Below are 22020 nucleotides of genomic sequence, written 5' to 3'. Positions count from 1 at the left end.
ACCTGTAACAGGACTAATTCTCACATTCAGCAGTATTTTCGACTTGGTAACTTTGGCAAATTTTATTTTCAAGACACAATTTATTTTCGGCAATTAAATTCCATCATGACAAACCAGGAATGGCTGGCAAGGAGACAGCCACTCTCTCTCCCCCCCCCCCCCCAGCCACTTAGAAAGAAGTGTGGGCTACTGCCCCACAGGACCTAAATATATGATGGAACTGTGTTTTTATTATAAATGTATGTTATTCTTTGCCGTATTAGTATAAAACATTTTATACAAAATTAAGGGGGGTTGTGTGCTGGGACGTTGATTTGGTCTCAAATTGGGCTAAATGTTTGTACTAGTCCCTGCTTCCCCTCAATATAAATGTAGCCAGCTCTCCCCTTATGTCAAATATTAAAATGGAATTTATCTGATTCACAAACCATCTCTTTTCTCCTCTTTCCCCTTAGGCAATGGAATGAAAATGTATGATGTCATTATGAATGAGTAACTTTAAAAGAACAGGTAGCAATATGTTTTAAAATTACCTTGATAAAAAACAAATTTTTCAGATTCGGCATGGCAGGCAGATACTGGGGGATGGTGACTAACCTGCAAATATGAAAATAAAATTATATATTATCAGGACAGCAGTATATTTACCTAATGTATTTGGAGCGATCAAGATTTAAATAGCATGTGATGAATTTAAAATATTTTGATCACAAACCATATTGAACTGAGAAAAAAGTCCAAGGATAACTATTGTTTCAGTGTCATGACTCCAGATCTCAAATTATTAAAGCAACACTATAGGCACACAGACCACTTCACCTTATCGAAGTGGTCTGGGTGCACTGTCCCCTTAACCCTACAATCTAAAAGACTGCAGTTTCAGAGGGACCCCGGCACTAGAATCAGGTGAGTGAAGAAAGGAGATGTAACCTTTATTTGCTGGCAGGGCAGAGAGGGGTGGCAGAGGAACACTTCAGTTATCTTTGAATTCCAAAACAAAAAAGTGTTCATTTAAAGGGACTTATCAGCAGCTATTTTCTAGTAGATTTCTTTATTATTAATAAAGATTTATTAAAAACGGCTATTGTATTTTGTGATTTAAAACTTGAAACCTTGAAAGTTAAAGTTTATCTATGCATAGGTAGACTTGGCAAGTCTTTCCTGTCTGCAAACAATACAATTTAATTCACAGCTAAGAAACTTCAACGTGCAGCAATCGTTAGTCTGTAAGTGCAGATATTCCAACCAATGATCTCTCATATCACATTAAAAGGACACGGTAGGCACCCAGACCACTTCAGAGGAACTGTATTGTTTACATTGCAGCTCTAAGTCTGCCCACAGTGGGTGTCTACCAGACAGCCACTAGAGGGCTTCCTAACGGACCTTTGGTCCGGTATCTGACCCTGGATGTCCCCACGCTCTGCATCCAGCGTCAGATTTTTCCCGATAGGAAAGTATTGATTCAATGCTTTTCTATGGGAAGGTCTAATGCGCGCGCGGCACTTGCCGCGCATTAGCACCCACTTGTCGCGGGCCATCAGAGGGGATGGGGCTTCGACCCAGCGCAGCGATCAACGCTGCTAAAAAGTAAGTAAATAAAGGGAGGAAGAGGGAGCGATAGTGCCAGGAATACAGCTTTGTATTCCTGGCACTAATAGTATTCTTTTAACCTCAACTGGTGTTAAAAATACAATGCTGATGCAGCAAAGCAACACCTAAATAAAATAAATTTTAAAGGTTTAGAAACACTGGGGACCATATCTCCCGGATACAATCTTTACAAATATAAGATAACATTAATATGATCAGAGTAATTAAATGTACTGTTACCTGCTCTGCAATGAACCTAACGCCTTCATCTTCTTTAACACATTCATATGTCTCTCCGAGTACAGGGTTAAAAGGCTTGCTTCCTGCTCGGTAGAAACTAGATGCATACACAGATACTGCAAATGTGGCCACATAAACCTAAAATAACATACATTTTAGTTACAACTGGATAGAAGCAAGAAATTTACTCAGGGCAAACATACATTTATTGACAGTATAATGGCATAAATGGTCTCACAGTAGTTCAATACAAACATGATGGCCACAATGTAATACTTTTGGACAAGCATTTGAAATTATAACAAGGGGATAAAAGAACTTTGAACTATCTACAGAAGTCACCATTAACACCTAGAAGATATTGTTTGTAGGTAAATCACTTGAAATGGTTTTCTAACAGATTGTGATAATTTGAAAAACTTAGTCCCAATGGGAAAGCATTGGATTGGCTAAAAAGCGGCAATTCTGATGATGTCACCAAGGTGGTAGAGCTAAGGCGAGTTTTAATTCATTCTAAGTGGGCTCAAGCCACCTAAATGGTGGGTTAAATACTATAGGGTCAGGAATACATGCTTGTGTTCCTGACCCTATAGTGTTCCTTTAAGCTAAAGTTGTTTTGGTGACTGTTGTTTTCAATTTAAGAAATAATTCTTAAAGGATCACTATAGTGTCAGGAAAACAAATCGGTTTTCCTGACACTATAGTACCTTGAGGATGCCCCCACCCTCAGGGTCCCCGTCCCGTGATGCTGAAGGTGTTAAAACCCCTTCAGTTACTCACCTTCTTCCACCGCCGGGCTCCCTTACCGCTCCTACCCCGCCGATGTCAGCTCCCCCGTCTGACGCCGCGCGCATTCAAAGTGTCCACAGGAAAGCATTTTTCAATGCTTTCCTATGGACGCTCTGCGTGATGGAGGCATAATATGCCTCCAGCGTCGCAGATGCTCCTCTAGTGGCTGTCCGGAAGACAGCCACTAGAGGCTGGCTTAACCCCAAAAGTAAACATAGCAGTTTCTCTGAAATGTTTACAGCAGGCAGGGTTAACCCTAGAGGGACCTGGTTCCCAGGCCACTTCATTGAGCTGAAGTGGTCTGGGTGACTATAGTGTCCCTTTAAATACAATTTTCTGGCTTAAGGGACATTCTACTGCCCAAATACAAAAAAATATATATTTTTTTAAATCACTGTTTAGTAGATATACCCCAAATTAAAACTTGCATGCATTTAATTATGCATTTTTTTTCATTGGAGTTATATCTAAAAACAGCTTGCAAAAACTGAAGATCTCTTGTCTGATGCCTTTGCAAACCCTCCTCTTCTAACCCCACACAGACTTTATGTTGCTGTTCAATCATAGATTTCCCGATGCAGTTCAATGAGTAGTCATTGCAAGGCAGGTAACTCTGGGCAATAGCTGCCTCTTGAGTTCAGTGCAACTAAGCCAGCATAATTTATAAAAGTTTCAATTTCTATTTACATTTCCAAAATGTAATAAATAGGACACACTCTTCACACAAAGCTTTAAAGCAAGCTTAAGTGCCCTTTAACATAAATAAACAGCAAGTGCATTTTCAAGGAGGACAAGTCATGCCCATACCATTCGTTCATATTGGTCTTCAGTCTCAGCTGCTTTGTGTAGCAAATAACTATATTCAAGTTCCTCACATAGTCTCTGCAGGGTATTAAGTGGCTCGTTCAACTGTACGGGCATGGATACTTTGGAAAGATCTTTGCCAATGTTGTTTCTAAGGATATTCCACAAGCTGATATTACTCGTGTTTGGACATGGAGCAGGAAGACACGTTCTGCGTTTCGGACAGCCATCGACTGTTGTAACAGACTCCGAGTCTAAGCCAAAAGAGGGGAAAACAAAACATGAAAAGCCTGTTAGCGAGTTACACTATGCCAAACAAATATTTATAAAACCCTTGTTCTGAAGGAGGAAGTGCAGATTTTCTCACTTCCCTTCTCAACCTCAATTCAAAAAAATTCTAAAAAAGCAACATTAATAGAGTGTGTTGCCAAAACAACAGCAATATGTCTTAACGAGGACAGAAATTGTGAGTAATCTAGCATACAGTCACACGGTCTAATCTAAAGAATTTCCTCTATTCAATTCATAACACTCTATTTATATAAAAAGTTAGTAAGTTCTGTGGTTGGAACCTTTTCTACAATGTGTGTGTACATGTGTGTTTTGACATCCAACGAAAAACCAAGGATGGAGCGTGGCAATTTTTACATAACTGGGAATAAATACAACAAAAATCAGCATAGAAAAGGTTTTCTTGGTCACTGAAGACTAAATAAAAAACAAAAAACAATGTTTCCATAACACCACCAGCACAATGTACAGATTATATTATTTGTAGGTCAAAGGTGGCATAACAATATTTAGTATAGCTACCTAAATAGCCTTAGTAGTTCACACGATACAACAGTACTAAAAGTATTTTTTTTAATGGACATAACTGCATTTTATGAAAATTATTTCATATTACAAATCTTAATCAAAAAGCAAACAAACCAAAAACATTAGTCATGGAATTTTTTTGGACCTATAGCTTATATGAAAGCATTTTCTCAAAAACATCCAACAAGAAACTTTTGGTAAAAACATGCCAATGTATACCTAAAGATCGTCTTTCGTGGTCGATGTCATTGCTTAGATTATCCTCCGAAATGTTATCGCTTATATCACTGACATACGAGTCATCATCCGATACCTAGAGACGAAATGGGCACAAAGGACATGCATTAATAAAATGGTTTTTGAAGCCAATGTCCAATGCAATGGATCGGGCTAGGTGAACTAATGCTCTGATATTAACAGATAAAGGTGCAATGTTGACAGTTTATACGTGGTTGGGAAAGTTGACAAGCTCCAAACTTAGAATACTAAGTAGCGGAAATCTTGTTAGAAACAGGCCTTGTAAATAGATATGTTATTTTAAACTAGAATGTAAACGGTTGTATACAGCAATAGAATAGGTTTGTGCTGAGAGCTCATTAATAAAACTCAATAGCCAAGAAGCTTCAGTGTTGTAGAGATGGACAAAGCCTTTTTCTTCTTTATGTGATATGTCAGTGTGCAAACCATACATGCACATACTGTGCTAAAGCTCAATATGTCAGTACATAATGGACATCCATTAAGTCAATATAATTTATACCAACAGGTCTGTGGTATGAGGGCAGTGATTCCAAGAAATTAATAATCTGGCTAAAGTGACAGCATCTTTTTAAAAATAAGAAGATACCATGGATTCCCCAATGATTTCACGTACCAACAACCTCAACAATAGAAAAGTACATAAAAGAACAATAATGTATTTCATGTTCAACCATATAAGTAATTTTATAGGTTTGGTTAGTTAAAATTATCTAATGCTATAATGTAAAACAGCTTTGTTTCAAAAGCAGGCTGAAGGTATCAAACATATGAGACCATGGTCGGAGACATTGACCTCATTCTCAGATGAGCTTGATGACTGCAGCACTTCCTGAGCATCAAAGAACTCTGAGATGGAATCTGTGATTGACAGTCTACTTTCATTGGACATCTGATGGACCAGCGTCTTGCTCTCCTCACATGAGATGTCCTGTTATCAAATAGTTAAAATAAAGAGAACATGTTACTTTAAAAAAAAAAAAAAAAAAAAAAAAAAAAAAGGAGGTAACCAAGACAGCTTATACTCAAGTAAAACAACATAACATTAAGCATTTGTGGTTACTCTATCACTTTTACAACCCCAATGAAACGGATATATGCGTATTAATAGGATTGAACATAAATAGAGTTGTATAAAAAGGAGGAAGGAAAAAAAATCTAATTCATGTGTAGGAGAGATAGAAATCTTAACCATCAAAATGTACATTGACATAAATTGGCAGGTTTTAAATAGATTCAGTTTTCTAAACGCAGAAACAGATGCAAAACATACACTGGAGGACAGTCAGATCCTGCAAACTCCACTTAAAAATGTCCCAGGATTCATAAAAAATAGATGAATCTAGGATAACTTGGAATGCAAAATGTGAAAATGCAAAAGCTGTAACACCACATCGAAATTTGACTTGATAATAAGCGGATTATTTATAGAAAGATGTATTAAAAGTATTGCTTTCAGCATATTTGCTAGATTCCTTGAAATATGTCAGGGTACCATGATTAGAAACAGGTTGACTAAAATCCCATGAATTTCTACAATGGAATGTCCAAAGAAACTCTGTACTTAAAGGACCACTCTAGTGCCAGGAAAGCATACTCGTTTTCCTGGCACTAGAGTGCCCTGAGGGTGCCCCCACCCTCAGGGACCCCCTCCCGCCCGGCTCTGGAAAGGGGAAAGGGGTTAAATCTTACCTTTTTCCAGCGCTGGGCGGAGAGATCTCCTCCTGCTGTCCTCCTCCGATCCTCCTCTTCTCCTCCCCGTCGGCTGAATGCGCACGCGCGGCAAGAGCTGCGCGCGCATTCAGCCGGTCACATAGGAAAGCATTCATAATGCTTTCCTATGGACGCTGGCGTGCTCTCACTGTGAAAATCACAGTGAGAAGCACGCAAGCGCCTCTAGCGGCTGTCAATGAGACAGCCACTAGAGGACATAGGGGGAAGGCTTAACCCATTCATAAACATAGCAGTTTCTCTGAAACTGCTATGTTTATGAAAAAATGGGTTAACCCTAGAAGGACCTGGCACCCAGACCACTTCATTAAGCTGAAGTGGTCTGGGTGCCTAGAGTGGTCCTTTAAGTTGCTGCTGTTTTCTGTTGTATGGCAAAGTGAGGAAAAGGTGGACTCTTGGATGACCTGACCTCCTCCCCAATCACTGCATCTGGTAGATGTTCCGTTCCATTCAATAAGTCTGCTCAGCTATTCTTCCTGTGTGTACTGTGCAACAAGGATGTCCATCAACTCCCTTGACAACGTATCCTCTGATGTTTGTGTGTTATTTATGTGCCTAGAAAAGTATGTAGTAGAGTCTTCACATTGCAAAATACACTATATAATACAGTGTAAGGTATCCAGGAGCTAGTCAGTAAAATGGATGAATGATAAATTGATGCTTAATATTAATAAAACGTTTATAAAACACTGGGGTGTCCCAATAGCAGTATAAGTCCAAGGCAGTATAGGATGAATCTGTATGGTATAGGTACCCCTAACCCTGCTTATGAAAATAATACAGGGTGGACCATCCATACCCTTACACTGTATTATATAGTGTATTTTGCATGGTTTTTAAAGGTTTTGGTGAATCCCCTTTTCCTTTCCAGTTTTAGAGCTACTCCCTTCTGCCTTATTCCCTCTTCTTTCTGTATATTCTACCTCTGAATATTAGAATATTTAGAGTCTTCACGTGCCCATGGAAAAAACAATTTCAAAAGCTAGATGTATGGGGCGTGGCCAGCGGAGCAACTGACCAGACGCATGTATGCAGAGCTCCGGCTCCATAGACTATATTCACAGACAAAAAGCCACGAAACCGGCCAAAAACAAGAGCCAAATTGTGCCTACTACCTCCACAATCGAGATGGGGCGCAAAAACAGAAAATCAGCCTACTCAGAAAGCCTTTACCAACCTGACATCCGAAGATCCTTCGACGGACAGAGGCCTCAGGCCCAATCCAAGATGGCCCCCAGCAGACCACGAGACTCCAGCACTTCGGAGGGCTCCGAGGGGGAAGATGGATCCGTGGCCTCACAGGCGAATAGCGGAGTGCACTGCAGGGCGGACTCGGACGCCGACACAACCCCAGCCACTAAAGGGGACATTAAGAGGCTGCTACTGGACCTCCGAGCAGTGTGGAAGACAGACCTAACTGGAGTGCAGGCGGAGGTCGGCGCACTAAGTCGCCGTGTGGATGAAGTAGAAACGAGAGAGGGAGACAGGGACAGCTGGCAACTTGGGACCCAAGCACAGCTGGAAACTATGGCCCAACAGATCCGAAGCCTGACCAGGACAGTCACCGCTCTCGAGGCCCGGCACCGCAAGAGAAACGTGCGGATGCGAGGGATTCCGGAGACTGTGAACCCGGAGGCCCTAATGGACTTCACTGATAAGGTCGCCAGGGCTCTGGGCGTACGGGGGGACAACAAAGCACCTCCACTGATAACAGCATTCAGGGTGCGGAAAGCTCCCACCGCCCCTGCTGACGCACCACGAGATACAATAGTGGTGACGAGAGACATTGCGGTCAAGACGGCCATCCTCACCCGATCCAGAAGCCAAGCCTCAGTGACCGTGGACAACTGCCAGATTAAAATATTTGAAGACCTACCTTTCGCAATACTGGCAGAACGGCGCCGGTTCCAGCCGGTCACCAGAACACTACGAGACCATAATATCAGATACAGGTGGGGAGCATCTGGAACCCTAGTAGTGCCCCACGAAGACACAGTGCTGATCCTGTCTGCAGGGGAAGACCCTGCAAAGCTCCTCAACATGTTACAGCTACCGCCTGCAGCGCTGCCAACACAGGGAACAGCCGAAGCTGCCAACGCTAAGACCCAGATACCGAGAAGGGTGACCCAGAACAGAGCTCACAACTTGCCACAGAATGGCCCGACAGACGGAGAACAACCCCCGTGAATAAGAGAGGGGCCCCGCATCCCGCACAGGTACCGCACGGACAGCATGAGAACTCTGGTACCTACCTTGTGGCCCACTGGGACTTGACTCTTTTGTCCGAGGCCCTTACCCCTGAAGACTCACCCGCCAAGCTGTTAAATGTGAGCAAAGTAAACTTTGCAAAGAGCTAGACTAGCTATAAAGGCAACACATAACTGCCCCTTACTGTTTTAATATACTGTTCATCACTTATCGATTGCTCTAAACGATGGTTGCTGTTTTTTCCTTTACATTCCCTTTTTCTTTTGTTACTCATATATGTATATCTAGCATTATATATGATGTTGGTCATGCGGATGCAAGGGGGGGGGGGGGGGGGACAGAACACGTAGCAACACACATTGAGATGCCCAGTACCCCCCAAATAGCACACCAAGGCACACGTTCCCACGCCCGCTGAACATAGCCGGGCTCAAGCCGACAATCACACCATGGATATTCCACATAGCGAGGACAAGCCTCAAACTGGTGGGATCACCCGCACTACAGGGTAACGCTTTATACATCAAATTTTTATTTTTTAAACCCGTAACTACAGGCACGCAGAGCAGTCTTTCCGATGTCACTGCAGCCAGACTGCTAAATATAGGAACCACTACCCGAGACAGGTCCTCCTAGACGCCACACTATGTTTGCTTTGCTGTAAATAGGCTTAATCTGCAATATAATTTAATATAATTTAATGTAATTTAATTTAAGAAGACAACATACCAATGGCCACAAGTGATGTATGTGGCCCCCAGTTGAAAGCAGGCCTACAGCCCTTATTAGATAGCCGTAGGCATCGTACTGTGCCCACCTACAAGCCATGATTAGTCTATCATGACCGACCTTAATACTATTGCATTTTACACACTTGAGGTCATTCAGAGTACATATTATCTATCCTAACTTGTGACAACATAATTAGACGTATAACCAGAAATACGAACTGAAAATGTTTTTCAATGTGTATAACGTTTAGAAAGATTCGAGCTTTCCGTGCTTACAATGATGTTACTACTTCATAAGATATATACATATATCTAGTCAACATTTATTTTATCCTATGCATTGTCATTACTCACCATTTAAAATGTCTGACAATTTTGCTTATATCCATTTATAGTTTACTTTTTTTAAAAATGTGCACAGCTATCTTTATAACATGTTATGTACTGTTATCCAATGGCTTACTGCAACTGTTGTGGTTCAGAAAGCCAAAATGTTATATCATGCACTAACAAAAATAAAGAATTAAAAAAAAAAAAAAAAAAAAAGATAGTGACAATGTTTCAATGATTACTCTGTGCTACAATAAAATCTTGAGGAGTCAAGGCAAGAGTCTTCATTGTTTTCCAAATAAATCTCTAAATCTATTGTAAAAAAAAAAAAAAAAAAAAGCTAGATGTATAGAGATCATGAACTCTAGTTGTGAAAATTTGAGTTCCATAATACTAGATAATACAAATTCAGAGAACTGCACAATCTTGATTTGACGGACATGGGACAAAGCATTTCATAGTCTCAGCCTGCAGTTATCTTACTCATGGCCTGAGTAGTTCTGATGAAAGCTAAAATGAATGTGGTTTTCTTCAGTCTAGAGGTCAGGACCAAATATACACATTGTTCAGTCTCTCAATACCACAGGAGGCTTCCTCTTCATGCAGAATACCCACCCTCAAGCACAAAAAGATGCGATCTGTATCAGTTTCCTAATATTCAGTTACAAGAACGAGGATATAGTCAACACTTTAAAACATAATTTTTCAAAATTAAAAAAAAAGGCGGGTACTTACTGATAACGCATTCTTCAGTCCCATGATTTGGGCAGTTGGAGAAATGTCCTGTTCCAGCAATTGTTTCAGTTTCTCTCTCTCGGTGAAGACTGTGCTATAGGCAGATTTTAAAGTAGAATACGCTGTAGGTGTACACAGAAAGAGAATCATTACAATTAATAAACTCACAACCGTGAAAATCAGTTAATCTGACGACTGAAGTTGATGTAGGACAACAAAGAGACATTATGACAGCAGATTAGGATCGACTGGCCTGGCTATCCTGCCATTTTACTAGCCATTTAGAAACTACATGATAAACCTTTACAATAACCATGTGCAAAGACTTGTTTTTTTTTTTTTTTGGTGAAACAGGCACTCCCTGCACAATAAACACTACAAATCACTCCAGTGGTAGTGAAACAAAAAGTCTGTGTGCCATGTTCCTTTTTTTTTTTCCGCTTTGTGTTTTTGAATGTTTTGACAAAAGAAAAACAACACACAAAAACAACAGGGTTCTACCAGTGTGTGAAGCTTGCTCAGATTAGTGCGTGAGCTTCCCCATTATCTGCCCAACCATGGCTTCAGTGAAGGCATCACTAGGGTAACCAAATACATGAATGTGTAAGAGAAGGGGATGGGGCAGCTTTAGAGCACAAAATTAAACAGAGTTAGTGACCAAACCCCTTAGACAGCCAGGGTTCTCTACGCGGTTACAGGAATTCTATAATCACAGGAGCATTAGATTTAGAGGACAGTGTACTCCTGTTGCAGTGAGAGTTTACTCCAAACACACCATAAAAAAAAAAAAAAGGTTGTCATATAAAAGTTTAACAAAAGATTTGAATGCATTGAACAAAGAAAGATTACGGCTTTCTGGCACAAATTAGTATTTGCTCTTGTATAGTTGTGAAGTTGCCAGACTTCTTTAATTAGATTGTTTTAATTGCACCTTATTCAAAAACAAAAGGCTGAGTCCTAAGTGTCTGAGTCCAGAATGCTAGATAGCGGTTGCCTGGTTTGAGCCTTTCCCATTCGCTATATTATATGTGATTGTAAAATTTAAAGGACTGCCAAAAACAAGAAGCTTTTAAAAACAGCCACAGTTAAAACATCTTTAGAAATAAAAGAGACAAAGGAAGCAAACAGACAGATGAATATGTGTTTCACAATGCGCAAATCATTTGAAAGTATTCATGTAATAACCTGAAATAGCCCCTGAATTCTGTAATGAGCTTGAGGACATCTACATGCTTTTATCTAGACATAGGAGGTTGATTTAAAAAAGAAAAAAGAGCTGATCTGGGAACTAGAAGAACAATATGCATGTGAGTGAATGCGAGGTTACACGTGATCTATATATGACCTCTAAAGCATAAACGTGAGAGTCAGATAATGTCAGCCAAGGATGGATTACGCACAGTGGTTTTCCCAAGGTGAGTTCTAAAAGGCAACTGATTAAGCATCAAACTAACCAAGCACTCAATGGCATCCTTCCAATAAGACAAGGCATTGGAGCAAATAACGCCACTCAGACTTGTGTCTGCATTTTATCAGTGCTTGTTACTCCAATAAACAGTCATGCCATGACATCCCACTAATTTAAAATAAATGCATTAAAACTCAGATTCATTTTTTTTTTTTTTTATAAAAGTGCACAAATGGATTTATGTTTCTTTTATTGTATTTACTAATCTTTTATTGTGTTTACTAATCTGGGTTAGCTCAGCGATGTCCTTACGATACAGTCTTTGGGTGGTATTTAATAAGTATAGGTATGATGTATCCATTTCATACAATGATTTTGGCACGGATGGTTTGCATATATACAATATTCTATATTTATACAAGATTGCCTTTTTTCATGTTCCTTCTTTAAAGGAACACTATAGGCACCCAGACCACTACAGCTCATTGCAGGTCAGTATGCAGTGTCCCGGGTCCCTTAGCCCTGCAAAGGTAATTATTGCCGTTTTTAAGAAACTGCAATAATTACATTTGAGGCTTAACTCCACCTCATATACATGGGCACAACCAGCGTCATGTAAAACCCCATAGGAAAGCATTATACATGCTTTGCTACTGAGGAAATACTAATGCAAGCGCGGTCATTGCTGCACATACGCATTATGTCTCCCCCGCCGACTGACGTCTTGACAACTTCTTTTTTCCCAGGCACAATAGTTTCCATTTAAGTAGGTGCACCATGACAAAGAGTGTTGGAGGAAGAAGAAAGTGTGGGGGTAGACTGCAGACATTCCAAAACCAAATATATCTGACCTGATATTTTTAAGAATTGAAGGTTGCCGTTATTTCGTTTTTTGGTGGTTGTAGATTTACTAGATGGCGGAATGCTGAAAAGTAAAAACTGTTACTTAGTAAATAGATTTGTGTCACCGCCTTAAAAGGGAATCATGTCTTATTTGGATATCACCACAATGAATAAAACATTGTAAATCACTAGTGATGTCCCGAACAGTTCGCTGGCGAATAGTTCCCGGTGAACATAGCGTGTTCGCGTTCGCCACGGATGGCGAACATATGCGATGTTCGGTCCGCCCCCTATTCGTCATCATTGAGTAAACGTTGACCCTGTACCTCACAGTCAGCAGACACATTCCAGCCAATCAGCAGCAGACCATCCCTCCCAGACCCTCCCACCTCCTAGACAGCATACAATTTAGATTCATTCTGAAGCTGCATTAATTTTTTTTGTTTATTATACATTATCCTCCATAGCCAGTAACCTGTGTTTATTATACATTATCCCCCCATAGCCAGTAACCTGTGTTTATTATACACTATCCCCCCATAGCCAGTAACCTGTGTTTATTATACATTATCCCCCCACAACCAGTAACCTGTGTTTATTATACATTATCCCCCCACAACCAGTAACCTGTGTTTATTATACATTATCCCCCATAGCCAGCAACCTGTGTTTATTATACATTATCCCCCCCATAGCCAGTAACCTGTGTTTATTATACACTATCCCCCCCATAGCCAGTAACCTGTGTTTATTATACATTATCCCCCCACAACCAGTAATCTGTGTTTATTATACATTATCCCCCCACAACCAGTAACCTGTGTTTATTATACATTATCCCTCCATAGCCAGCAACCTGTGTTTATTATACATTATCCCCCCCATAGCCAGTAACCTGTGTTTATTATACATTATCCCCCCACAACCAGTAACCTGTGTTTATTATACATTATCCCCCCCACAACCAGTAACCTGTGTTTATTATACATTATCCCCCCCACAACCAGTAACCTGTGTTTATTATACATTATCCCCCCACAACCAGTAACCTGTGTTTATTATACATTATCTCCCCAATAGCCAGTAACCTGTGCTTATTATACATTATCCCCCCACAACCAGTAACCTGTGTTTATTATACATTATCCTCCCATAGCCAGTAACCTGTGTTTATTATACATTATCCCCCATAGCCAGTAACCTGTGTTTATTATACATTATCCCCCCATAGCCAGTAACCTGTGTTTATTATACATTATCCTCCCATAGCCAGTAACTTGTGTTTATTATACATTATCCCCCCCCATAGCCAGTAACCTGTGTTTATTATACATTATCCTCCCATAGACAGTAACCTGTGTTTATTATACATTATCCCCCATAGCCAGTAACCTGTGTTTATTATACATTATCCTCCCCATAGCCAGTAACCTGTGTTTATTATACATTATCCCCCATAGTCATTTATCGTTGGATCTAGGCAGCATGATGTCTTAGGCCGGCCCAGAGAGTGAGTGAGTGAGTGAATAATATAATATATATGTTCAGAAACATATTAGTAATATATGTAAATCGGGTTCATGCAAAGAGAGTGAAAAGTATTAAAGAAAAACACACTTATTGCATCAAATTTACAAAGCCAAACTTTTAAAAGCTTTCCTCATTTCTTTCTCGGGATGAGGAATATATCGGTTGTAGACTGAGGATTTCCATCTGCCCAATCTTTTAATAATATGCACTGGAGTGTCAGTGTTGAAGGAGACCAAAGCTGACCCTATTCTAAGTGAAAGACCCGAGACATGGATACAACCCAATCTTAGGAGTAGTGTTCTGATGTAGAAGATGAATTTAGCCGTAGTCAGAGGGATTCAGTGAGAGTAGTGGTGAAATATGTGTGGCATGACTGAGTGTGGGTAAGTAAGAGTCAAGTATTTTAACTGGGCACTAGTTATAGGTGGGATAAAGTGGTATAGCGGATGGATGAGTAGTTTGGTTTGTTTTAGAGGTTTGTAGAGAAAGTATATAGTGATCATGATTTTTAGCGATATCCAATATTCTTAAGGTGGTCCCAGTGCCACCACTCATATCTGGTGTCACAATAGCTTGCATTTAAAAAAACAAAACACTTTTTTGACTGTAATATAATAGCAGTCAGTTTTCTTCACACGTGTGCATTTCAGGGCCTGCCAGGGCGCAGTATCACACCAGTGCAACTCATATCTGGTGTAACAGTAGTGTACATTTAAAAAAAAAAATACAGGGGGCTTGTTGTCACCTTTCGGGGACCCTTGGTGTTGTACGTGGCTGGGTGGAGGAAGAGACCTTCAATGACATCAGTGAGGACAAGGAACGGGACATGGCTAGCTTGGTATCCAACCTTGTGCAAATGGGGAGTTTGCGGTTGTGCAAATGGACTGTTTGCAGTGCATTAAACGGGGAGTTTGGTCTGTCACTGTGAAGCGGGCGTAACCCTTACACTACCTGATCGATACAACATCATACCTGATGTTTTAAAGCACGTTATTCCAAACAATTTAGGAATGTTAGGTGATTTATGCCCTTTATGGATTAAAACCAGACTCTGCATCAACTATGTAATTTTCCATTTTGTGGCCAGAAAGAGTCCCTGTGGGTTTTAAAATTCGCCTGCCTATTGTCTATGGCGGTTCGCCCGTTCGCGAACATTTGCGGAGGTTAGCGTTCGCCGTTTGCGAGCGGAAAATTTTATGTTCGCGACATCACTATAAATCACCTTTAATTTGTGTTAAACTTTTTCGCATGTGATGCTGTTCCTTTTAAAATGATATCAACGTTTTAGAAGACATCACAATCCAGTTCAGTCCAGGCACAGCCAGAACAAACACAGCAAATGGGGTGGAAGTTACAGAATCATAGTTTAATTTAATTCCGTCTTATCCTGGCACTTGATACAATCACTGGCAATTAGCTTTATAAATGAAGATCACAGCAGAAATGGGAGAAAAAAATAGAAACAACTATTGGTAAATAAATGTACAACAACATCGTGTATATACTACGTTACAAAATGCACCTGTATTGTAACAACAAGTAAAATCACACTGCATCTCACCTTTGTGTGCAATATGACACAGATCATCCTGCATTTTGGTAAATTCTGAGTTTTCAGAGCCACTGGAATATGTTTTTTCCTCGGTATAATCTATGGTAGATAAATTTGGGTTGGAAGCATGGAGTCTTACATTTGCTGAGAGGGTTGTTGGAACCTGCAGGAAATAAACGCAAGGTTGTTTAACACATACACCAAGGAGAATTCTTACATAACCAACGGTTAACTTGTTTTAGAACACTCAGAATGCATTTTATATAAAGTACAAGGATATGCAAAAATATCATTTTAACCACTGGCAAAAACAGAAAATGTGCGCATTTGTGTCAGTCACGCTACAGAAAGCCAAGTCCTTTCCTGTGTTCTGTTTAGAAGGAATCCTCTAAGGAAGTCTGCTGTCAGTCATGGCATGAAGTGGGAATTTAACAGAGCTGGCTATGGATATAGTCAGTGCATGTGAAATTAAGCATAGACAAGAAAGGGCTCTCTGTATTTTGTAGATTTTGAATCTGCAAATCGAGGATGGAGTTCGTGGATTGACATGCCCCAGTGTATCATTGCCACATTTACATTTACCACAGCGTGGTCAAATCACAAAAAAGTATATACTCAATATAAATATCACTGATTATTTTTTAGCATGTCTAAATCATAAAAGTATAAAATATATATATATTGAAGCATACATTTCACGTTAATTTAGCACTTAACAGTATGGTATTTTCACTTTAACACACTGCATGAATCAATGGCACTTTAATAATAGTAGACATACACTCCAGTATAATTTTTTACTGGACCTCTTTACAGCACTTTACAAGATTTATGATGGCACCTTAGGTAATTTAAGTTTACTTAACTTGCTAAATTGATCATTTATATTATTTCTTTAATAGAAGTAATTATATTATGTTCCAAACGTGCACTTGAAATACACAAGTGTATCACTATATCTATTTTACACTTTATCTTCCATTCAATATTCTTTTCTGGATGTGTTTTTTAGATTAGGTAAGTGGGGCTCGTATTTTATAATGCTTGCTTGTTTCACAGCCGGGTTGCTATGGCAACCGGATACACACATGTTTCACCTACTAGTCACTGCCTTATTTAAACCCCATGCGATTTTTCGTTGCCGCGATAACGTGTGACGTCATCACGGTACGTGGGGGCGTGACCTCGTCCGCGCATGGAACGATGGGGGACGCCTAAGCACAGGGGTAAGTCATTTCTTTCTAATTCCACCTACATTTTATGTATATAAATGCACTTTTTTACTTGACATTGTATGCCTGATCCTGATGGAAGTTCCAGATGGAACTGAAACGTTGATCTTTTAATGGATATTTAATAAACTGTAAGTATTAATTTTCAAAGTCCGAGAGTGCTGATCATTATCTACATGTACATGTTTTTCCCTGGATTTCAAGCACCCGGCCAACACCAGCTAGAAAGCGTGAGTGCAAGGATACTCTGAATCAATATATATATATAACGATGTTAAACAAAAATCTGCACACCAGTCAAGCCATAAGACTTGCTTTTCCCACAGAAATCCCAAATCTGCAGTGATGTTACAACCGCAAAGGATTCGGGGTGGGCATATGCAAATTAGTTTAACAAAGAATCACATTTTTGCCTCATTCCATTTTAAACATGGATTCCTTTTAATCTGTGTTTGCTGTATACAACTGCTTGGAACACAATTTAGGAAAAGATGCAAAACCAGTGAACCACTCATGGACAGCTGTTTCGTTGTTAATGCAACTCTTCAGCATGAGGTTGGTTACTGGTGTGCTTATTGAGGCTTGGTAGTGCTTGGGAAGCAAAATCCAAATAGGTTATGGTGGGGAAAAATTGTATATATATATATATATATATATATATATATATATATATTCCATATAAAGAATGATTGTCCATGAAAATAAGAAGAGCTTTTTAGAAAGAAGACTTTTTTGTGTGAGTTTTGAAATTATATTTTATACTTTAAAAGTCAAATTTACAGTTTATTCAGAAAGTATTTTTTTACTATTAGTATTAGTATTTAGCTCAGATGCATCCAATTTCTATGGAGAGATTTCTACACTTTGATTGGTGTCCACCTATGGCAAGTTCAGTTAGTCGGACATGATTTGGAAAGGCAGAGCTGGAGGAGGAAGGGCCTTGACCAAGTATCCAATGGTCACTTTGGGTGAGCTCCAGATATTGTGTGTGAAAATGGGAAAAACCTGAAGAAGGGCAACCATCACTGTCTAGTTGGAAGGGTCTCCTCACTGCTAAGCGCATTAAAGCCCACTTGGAATTTGCAAAAAAAGAACCTAAAGGACTCTCAAGACTGTGAGGAACAAGATTCTCTGGTCTTATGAAACATAGATTGAACGGTTTGGCCTCAGGTCAAAGCATCATGTCTAGAGGAAACCAGGCACCGCTCATCACCTGCGTAATAGCATCCCAGCAGTGAAGTATAGTGTTGGAAGCATTGTGCTTTGAGTTTTTCAGCTACAGGCACTGGGAGACTGGCCAAGGTAGAGGAAAAGCTGAGTGCAGCAGAATACAGAGATACCCTTAATGAAAACCTGGTCCGGAGTGCTCAACGCCTCAGACTGGGCCTTGGAAGAGGACAATGACCCAAAGCACGCAGCCAAGACAAAGCAAGAGTGGCATAGGGGCAAATCTGTGAATGTCCTTGGAGTGGTCTAGCCAGAGCCTGGAGTTGAACCCAATCGAACATCTCTGCAGAGACCTGAAAATGTCTGTCAACCAACAGTCCCCATCCAACCTGACAGAGCTTGAGATGATCTGTAAATATGAATTGGATAAACTACTCCAGGTGTGCAAAGCTTGTCGCATCATTCCGAAAAAAAACCCCCCACAAAAAACCACAAAGCTGTAATCACTGCCAAAGGTGTATCAACAAAGCTAGATTTAAGGGCCTGAATGCTTATCTCAATGTGATATTTCAGGTTTTGTTTTGTTTAACATATTTCCAATGGTGTTAAAATTCTGTTTTTGCTTTGTCATTAAAGGGATCCTACAGTGCCAGGAAAACAAGCCAGTTTTCCTGGCACTATAGGCTCTTGGAGTGCCCCCCCTCCCTCGGCGCTGAAGGGGTTAAAACACCTTCAACCACTTACCTTAATCCAGCGCTGGGCTCCTTCAGCACTGGTTACATCTCCTCCCCCGTCGACGTCAGCTCCCGAGTGGAGTCGAATACGCATGCGCGGCCAGAGGTGCACGCTCGCATTCAAATCCACCCATAGGAAAGCATTACTCAATGCTTTCCTATGGGTATCTTTTTGGAAGCTGGAAGTACGTGAGGACGTCCAGCGTCAAATAAGTGTGATTTACTCAGTGTAACTCTCTGAAACTGCTATGTTTTCAGCTGCAGGGTTAAAACCTGGGGGACCTGGCACCCAGACCACTTCATTGAGCTGAAGTGGTCTGGGTGCCTATAGAGGTTCTTTAATGGGGGTTGAGTGTAGATGATGTGAACGCAAACAATATAAACAATTGTAGTACAAGGCTGCAACATAAAACATTTGAAAAATTAAGGGGTAAAAAAAATTGTCCATATAGACATTGTAAATACTATGAAATTTGATAAGAAAAGAAAGGATCACGTATTATTTTACTCTTAAACAGATTTTTTTTTTAAGAAAAAAAAAGTTGTTTGATTTCATTCATTGGTGTCTGGCTCCTTTGCAGGGGAGTCTTAACCTTATATGACTTAATCATCCTTCACCCACTTATAAAGGTTAAATTGCAAAGGCTAATTCTAAACCATCTGTCAGTGATGACACCAAACCGCTTATAAATTGCTGTTCCATCTACAGTTTGCTGATTTATTCCTAAACCATTTATGAATTTTCAGCATCTGAAATTGGTAATGTTTGAGTACATATGTCATATGATATCACCAGGCATTAAAGAAATTAGACAGTATTACATGAACGCACTGAAACTAACGCTTTAAAGAATAAATGTTTTAATCAAAGTGTAAGTGGTGTCCCACAAAATTATTATTATATTAATTCAATAATTTACTGGTAACAAAACAACTTGCATAGGTTTTGTGTTGAGAGTGAATTGCACATTCATAGTTCAAGCAAGTTGACCAAATTGTTTTAGACAACCTTTCTGTTTCTGTCAAATACAGCTCTATATTAAAAATATATGCATTATTTTTAATGTAAAATATAACACAATTATAGTACCTGCAATGACCCTTTGGAATCTTTACTTATTCCTTTCGTTCGCCACTTTCTTTTGTTTAATCCTTTAACTTTTTTAGGGCTTTCAAAAGCATTAACCTTGGAATAAAAAATGCAAATTAATGAGCTTAAAAAGACATGCAGCACTTGATAATTCTTTTATTTTTTAAACAAGCTAGTAAACATTTTTATACACACATGTATGAACTAGACTAAAGCAAAAAAAAAAAAAAAAGTGAAAAGTATGTAATAAACATTTATAACCTACTATAAACTGTGTAAGTTTGATTTCTTCGGCACACCTCTAAGCAAGATGACTTTTTTCAGCCTTCCTCTTCTGACTCTTACCTGCCTCTCTCCCAACCACTGATCCACCCATCACAGTTTCACATAAATTAGCACTAGTTAACGAGTTAAATCTATACATTTAGTCCATGAAAGTAAAAAAATAAATAATAAAAAAAAGGCCAAATAAAATAAAATATTTAACAAATCATATTTTGCACACTTATGATGATATGCCCATTTTTATTGTTCAGTTATTTATAGAAAATACATAGGTTTATGCACAACCTATGTTTAGGTTATACTTTGGAGGATATTTTATTACATTTTCATAAGATAAGATAAAAAAAAAGGAAAAAGATTCATACAACAAATACTATTGTTGAATGCACATAGAGTAGGGGAATATATTGAAATATAAAAACAAACAGCTTGTTTTTATATTTCAATATATTCCCCTACTCTATGTGCATATATCTATTGAAGACAAGAGGAAGTCTTCGGGGATTTACCGGGAAAACTTCACCTAAAAAATATTAAGGGAAGTCCTGGTTTGTTTTGAACTATTCATTTTTTTCACTGGGTTGTGTTCACATATATTGTTACTATTGTTGAATGTACTGAATAAAGAAATTATTGTAGAATGAGGTTGAGGCCAGTCTACAATGAGACAAGTGAGAAATGGGGAGTTCAGGATTCTTGAATACACAAATAAATGTTTAGGCAGTAGTGCTAGTTGTAGCTGACCCATGATGTTCTCTCTGGTGAATGTGTACCAACTTTTGTAGTGGTTTAGACACCATGCAGGAGCTAGGAACTTAATATAATGAATTAATTTCAAGGTAGGTGTGAGTCATTGAAATCAGGTGGAAGAACTGCTAAGGGCAAGCAAGAGGTGCCAATCACAAATCGAAAGATGTTCAAAACATCTTTCTAGGTCTTATGAAATATGGGATAGATCAACAGACATAAGTACCAGGGTGCCCCATCCCTTGAGAAAACTCCTGAAGAGTTGGAGAACTTTGCCTTAAACAACAGAGATTATAGCACATCACCAGGATTTTAAGGCCATTTTCCTTGATCAGAGATCAAGAGATGGTAAATTTAAAGTAATTTTTAATGGTGTAATTTAAAGTAATTTTTCATGGTGTCTTAAAGGACCACTATAGGCACCCAGACCACTTCAGCTTAATGAAGTGGTCTGGGTGCCTGGTCCAGCTATGGTTAACCCTTTTTTTTAATAAACATAGCAGTTTCAGAGAAACTGCTATGTTTACACTGAGGGTTAATCCAGCCGCTAGAGGCGCTTGCGTGCTTCTCACTGTGAAAATCACAGTGAGAAGACGCCAGCGTCCACAGGAAAGCATTGTAAATGCTTTCCTATGAACTGGCTGAAAGTGTGCGCGGCTCCTGTCGCGCATTCAGCCGATGACGTCGGTAGGAAGGAGGAGAGGAGGAGGAAAGCTCCCCGCCCGGCGCTGGAGAAAGGTAAGATTTTAACCCCTTCCTCTCTCCAGAGCCCGGCAAGAGGGGGACCCTGAGGGTGGGGGCACCCTCAGGGCACAATAGTGCCAGGAAAACGAGTATGTTTTCTTGGCACTATAGTGGTCCTTTAAAGAATTTTGAGAAGAATAAAGATTTCAGAGTCTTATTGGTAGTGTCCTAGACCTAAGAAAATAATTGCAATAGAACAGGTTTAGCAAGGTTCCTTACTCCTTACACATGTTTTGAAGTAACATTGAAGATGTATACACATGTACAAGTTATATGAATAATATGTGCTTTGCTTTCTAGCTCCAAAAATAGCTGCAATCAATATGCAGCTGATTGCAGTCACTGCATGCTCAATCGAAAAAATACATTATTAATTTCTATAGCTACTGCACTACATTAAGGAAACTCTCATATGCTTTTTTTTTACACATCTTCTCAGCAAATGTTTTA

The 22020-nt window shown here is 39.5% G+C and overlaps 1 protein-coding gene across 2 annotated transcripts in view; it reads right to left on the bottom strand.

Annotated features, from left to right (window-relative positions):
* The window catches only part of OSBPL3 (oxysterol binding protein like 3), a 189444-nt gene that overhangs the window by 22366 nt on the left and 145058 nt on the right, over positions 1 to 22020 (bottom strand). For both annotated transcript variants that reach the window (XM_063452364.1, XM_063452365.1), the window contains 8 exons: positions 19795 to 19890; positions 15581 to 15734; positions 10239 to 10360; positions 5300 to 5434; positions 4465 to 4558; positions 3430 to 3680; positions 1834 to 1971; positions 534 to 597 (listed from right to left, as the gene is read on the bottom strand). In XM_063452364.1, coding sequence (XP_063308434.1) covers positions 534 to 597; positions 1834 to 1971; positions 3430 to 3680; positions 4465 to 4558; positions 5300 to 5434; positions 10239 to 10360; positions 15581 to 15734; positions 19795 to 19890 — 1054 coding nt within the window. The remainder of the gene's footprint in view (positions 1 to 533; positions 598 to 1833; positions 1972 to 3429; positions 3681 to 4464; positions 4559 to 5299; positions 5435 to 10238; positions 10361 to 15580; positions 15735 to 19794; positions 19891 to 22020) is intronic.

The sequence above is a fragment of the Pelobates fuscus genome, chromosome 4, assembly GCF_036172605.1.
Source record: "Pelobates fuscus isolate aPelFus1 chromosome 4, aPelFus1.pri, whole genome shotgun sequence".
Classification (NCBI taxonomy): domain Eukaryota; kingdom Metazoa; phylum Chordata; class Amphibia; order Anura; family Pelobatidae; genus Pelobates; species Pelobates fuscus.
This window is presented reverse-complemented; position numbering and strand designations above follow the sequence as displayed.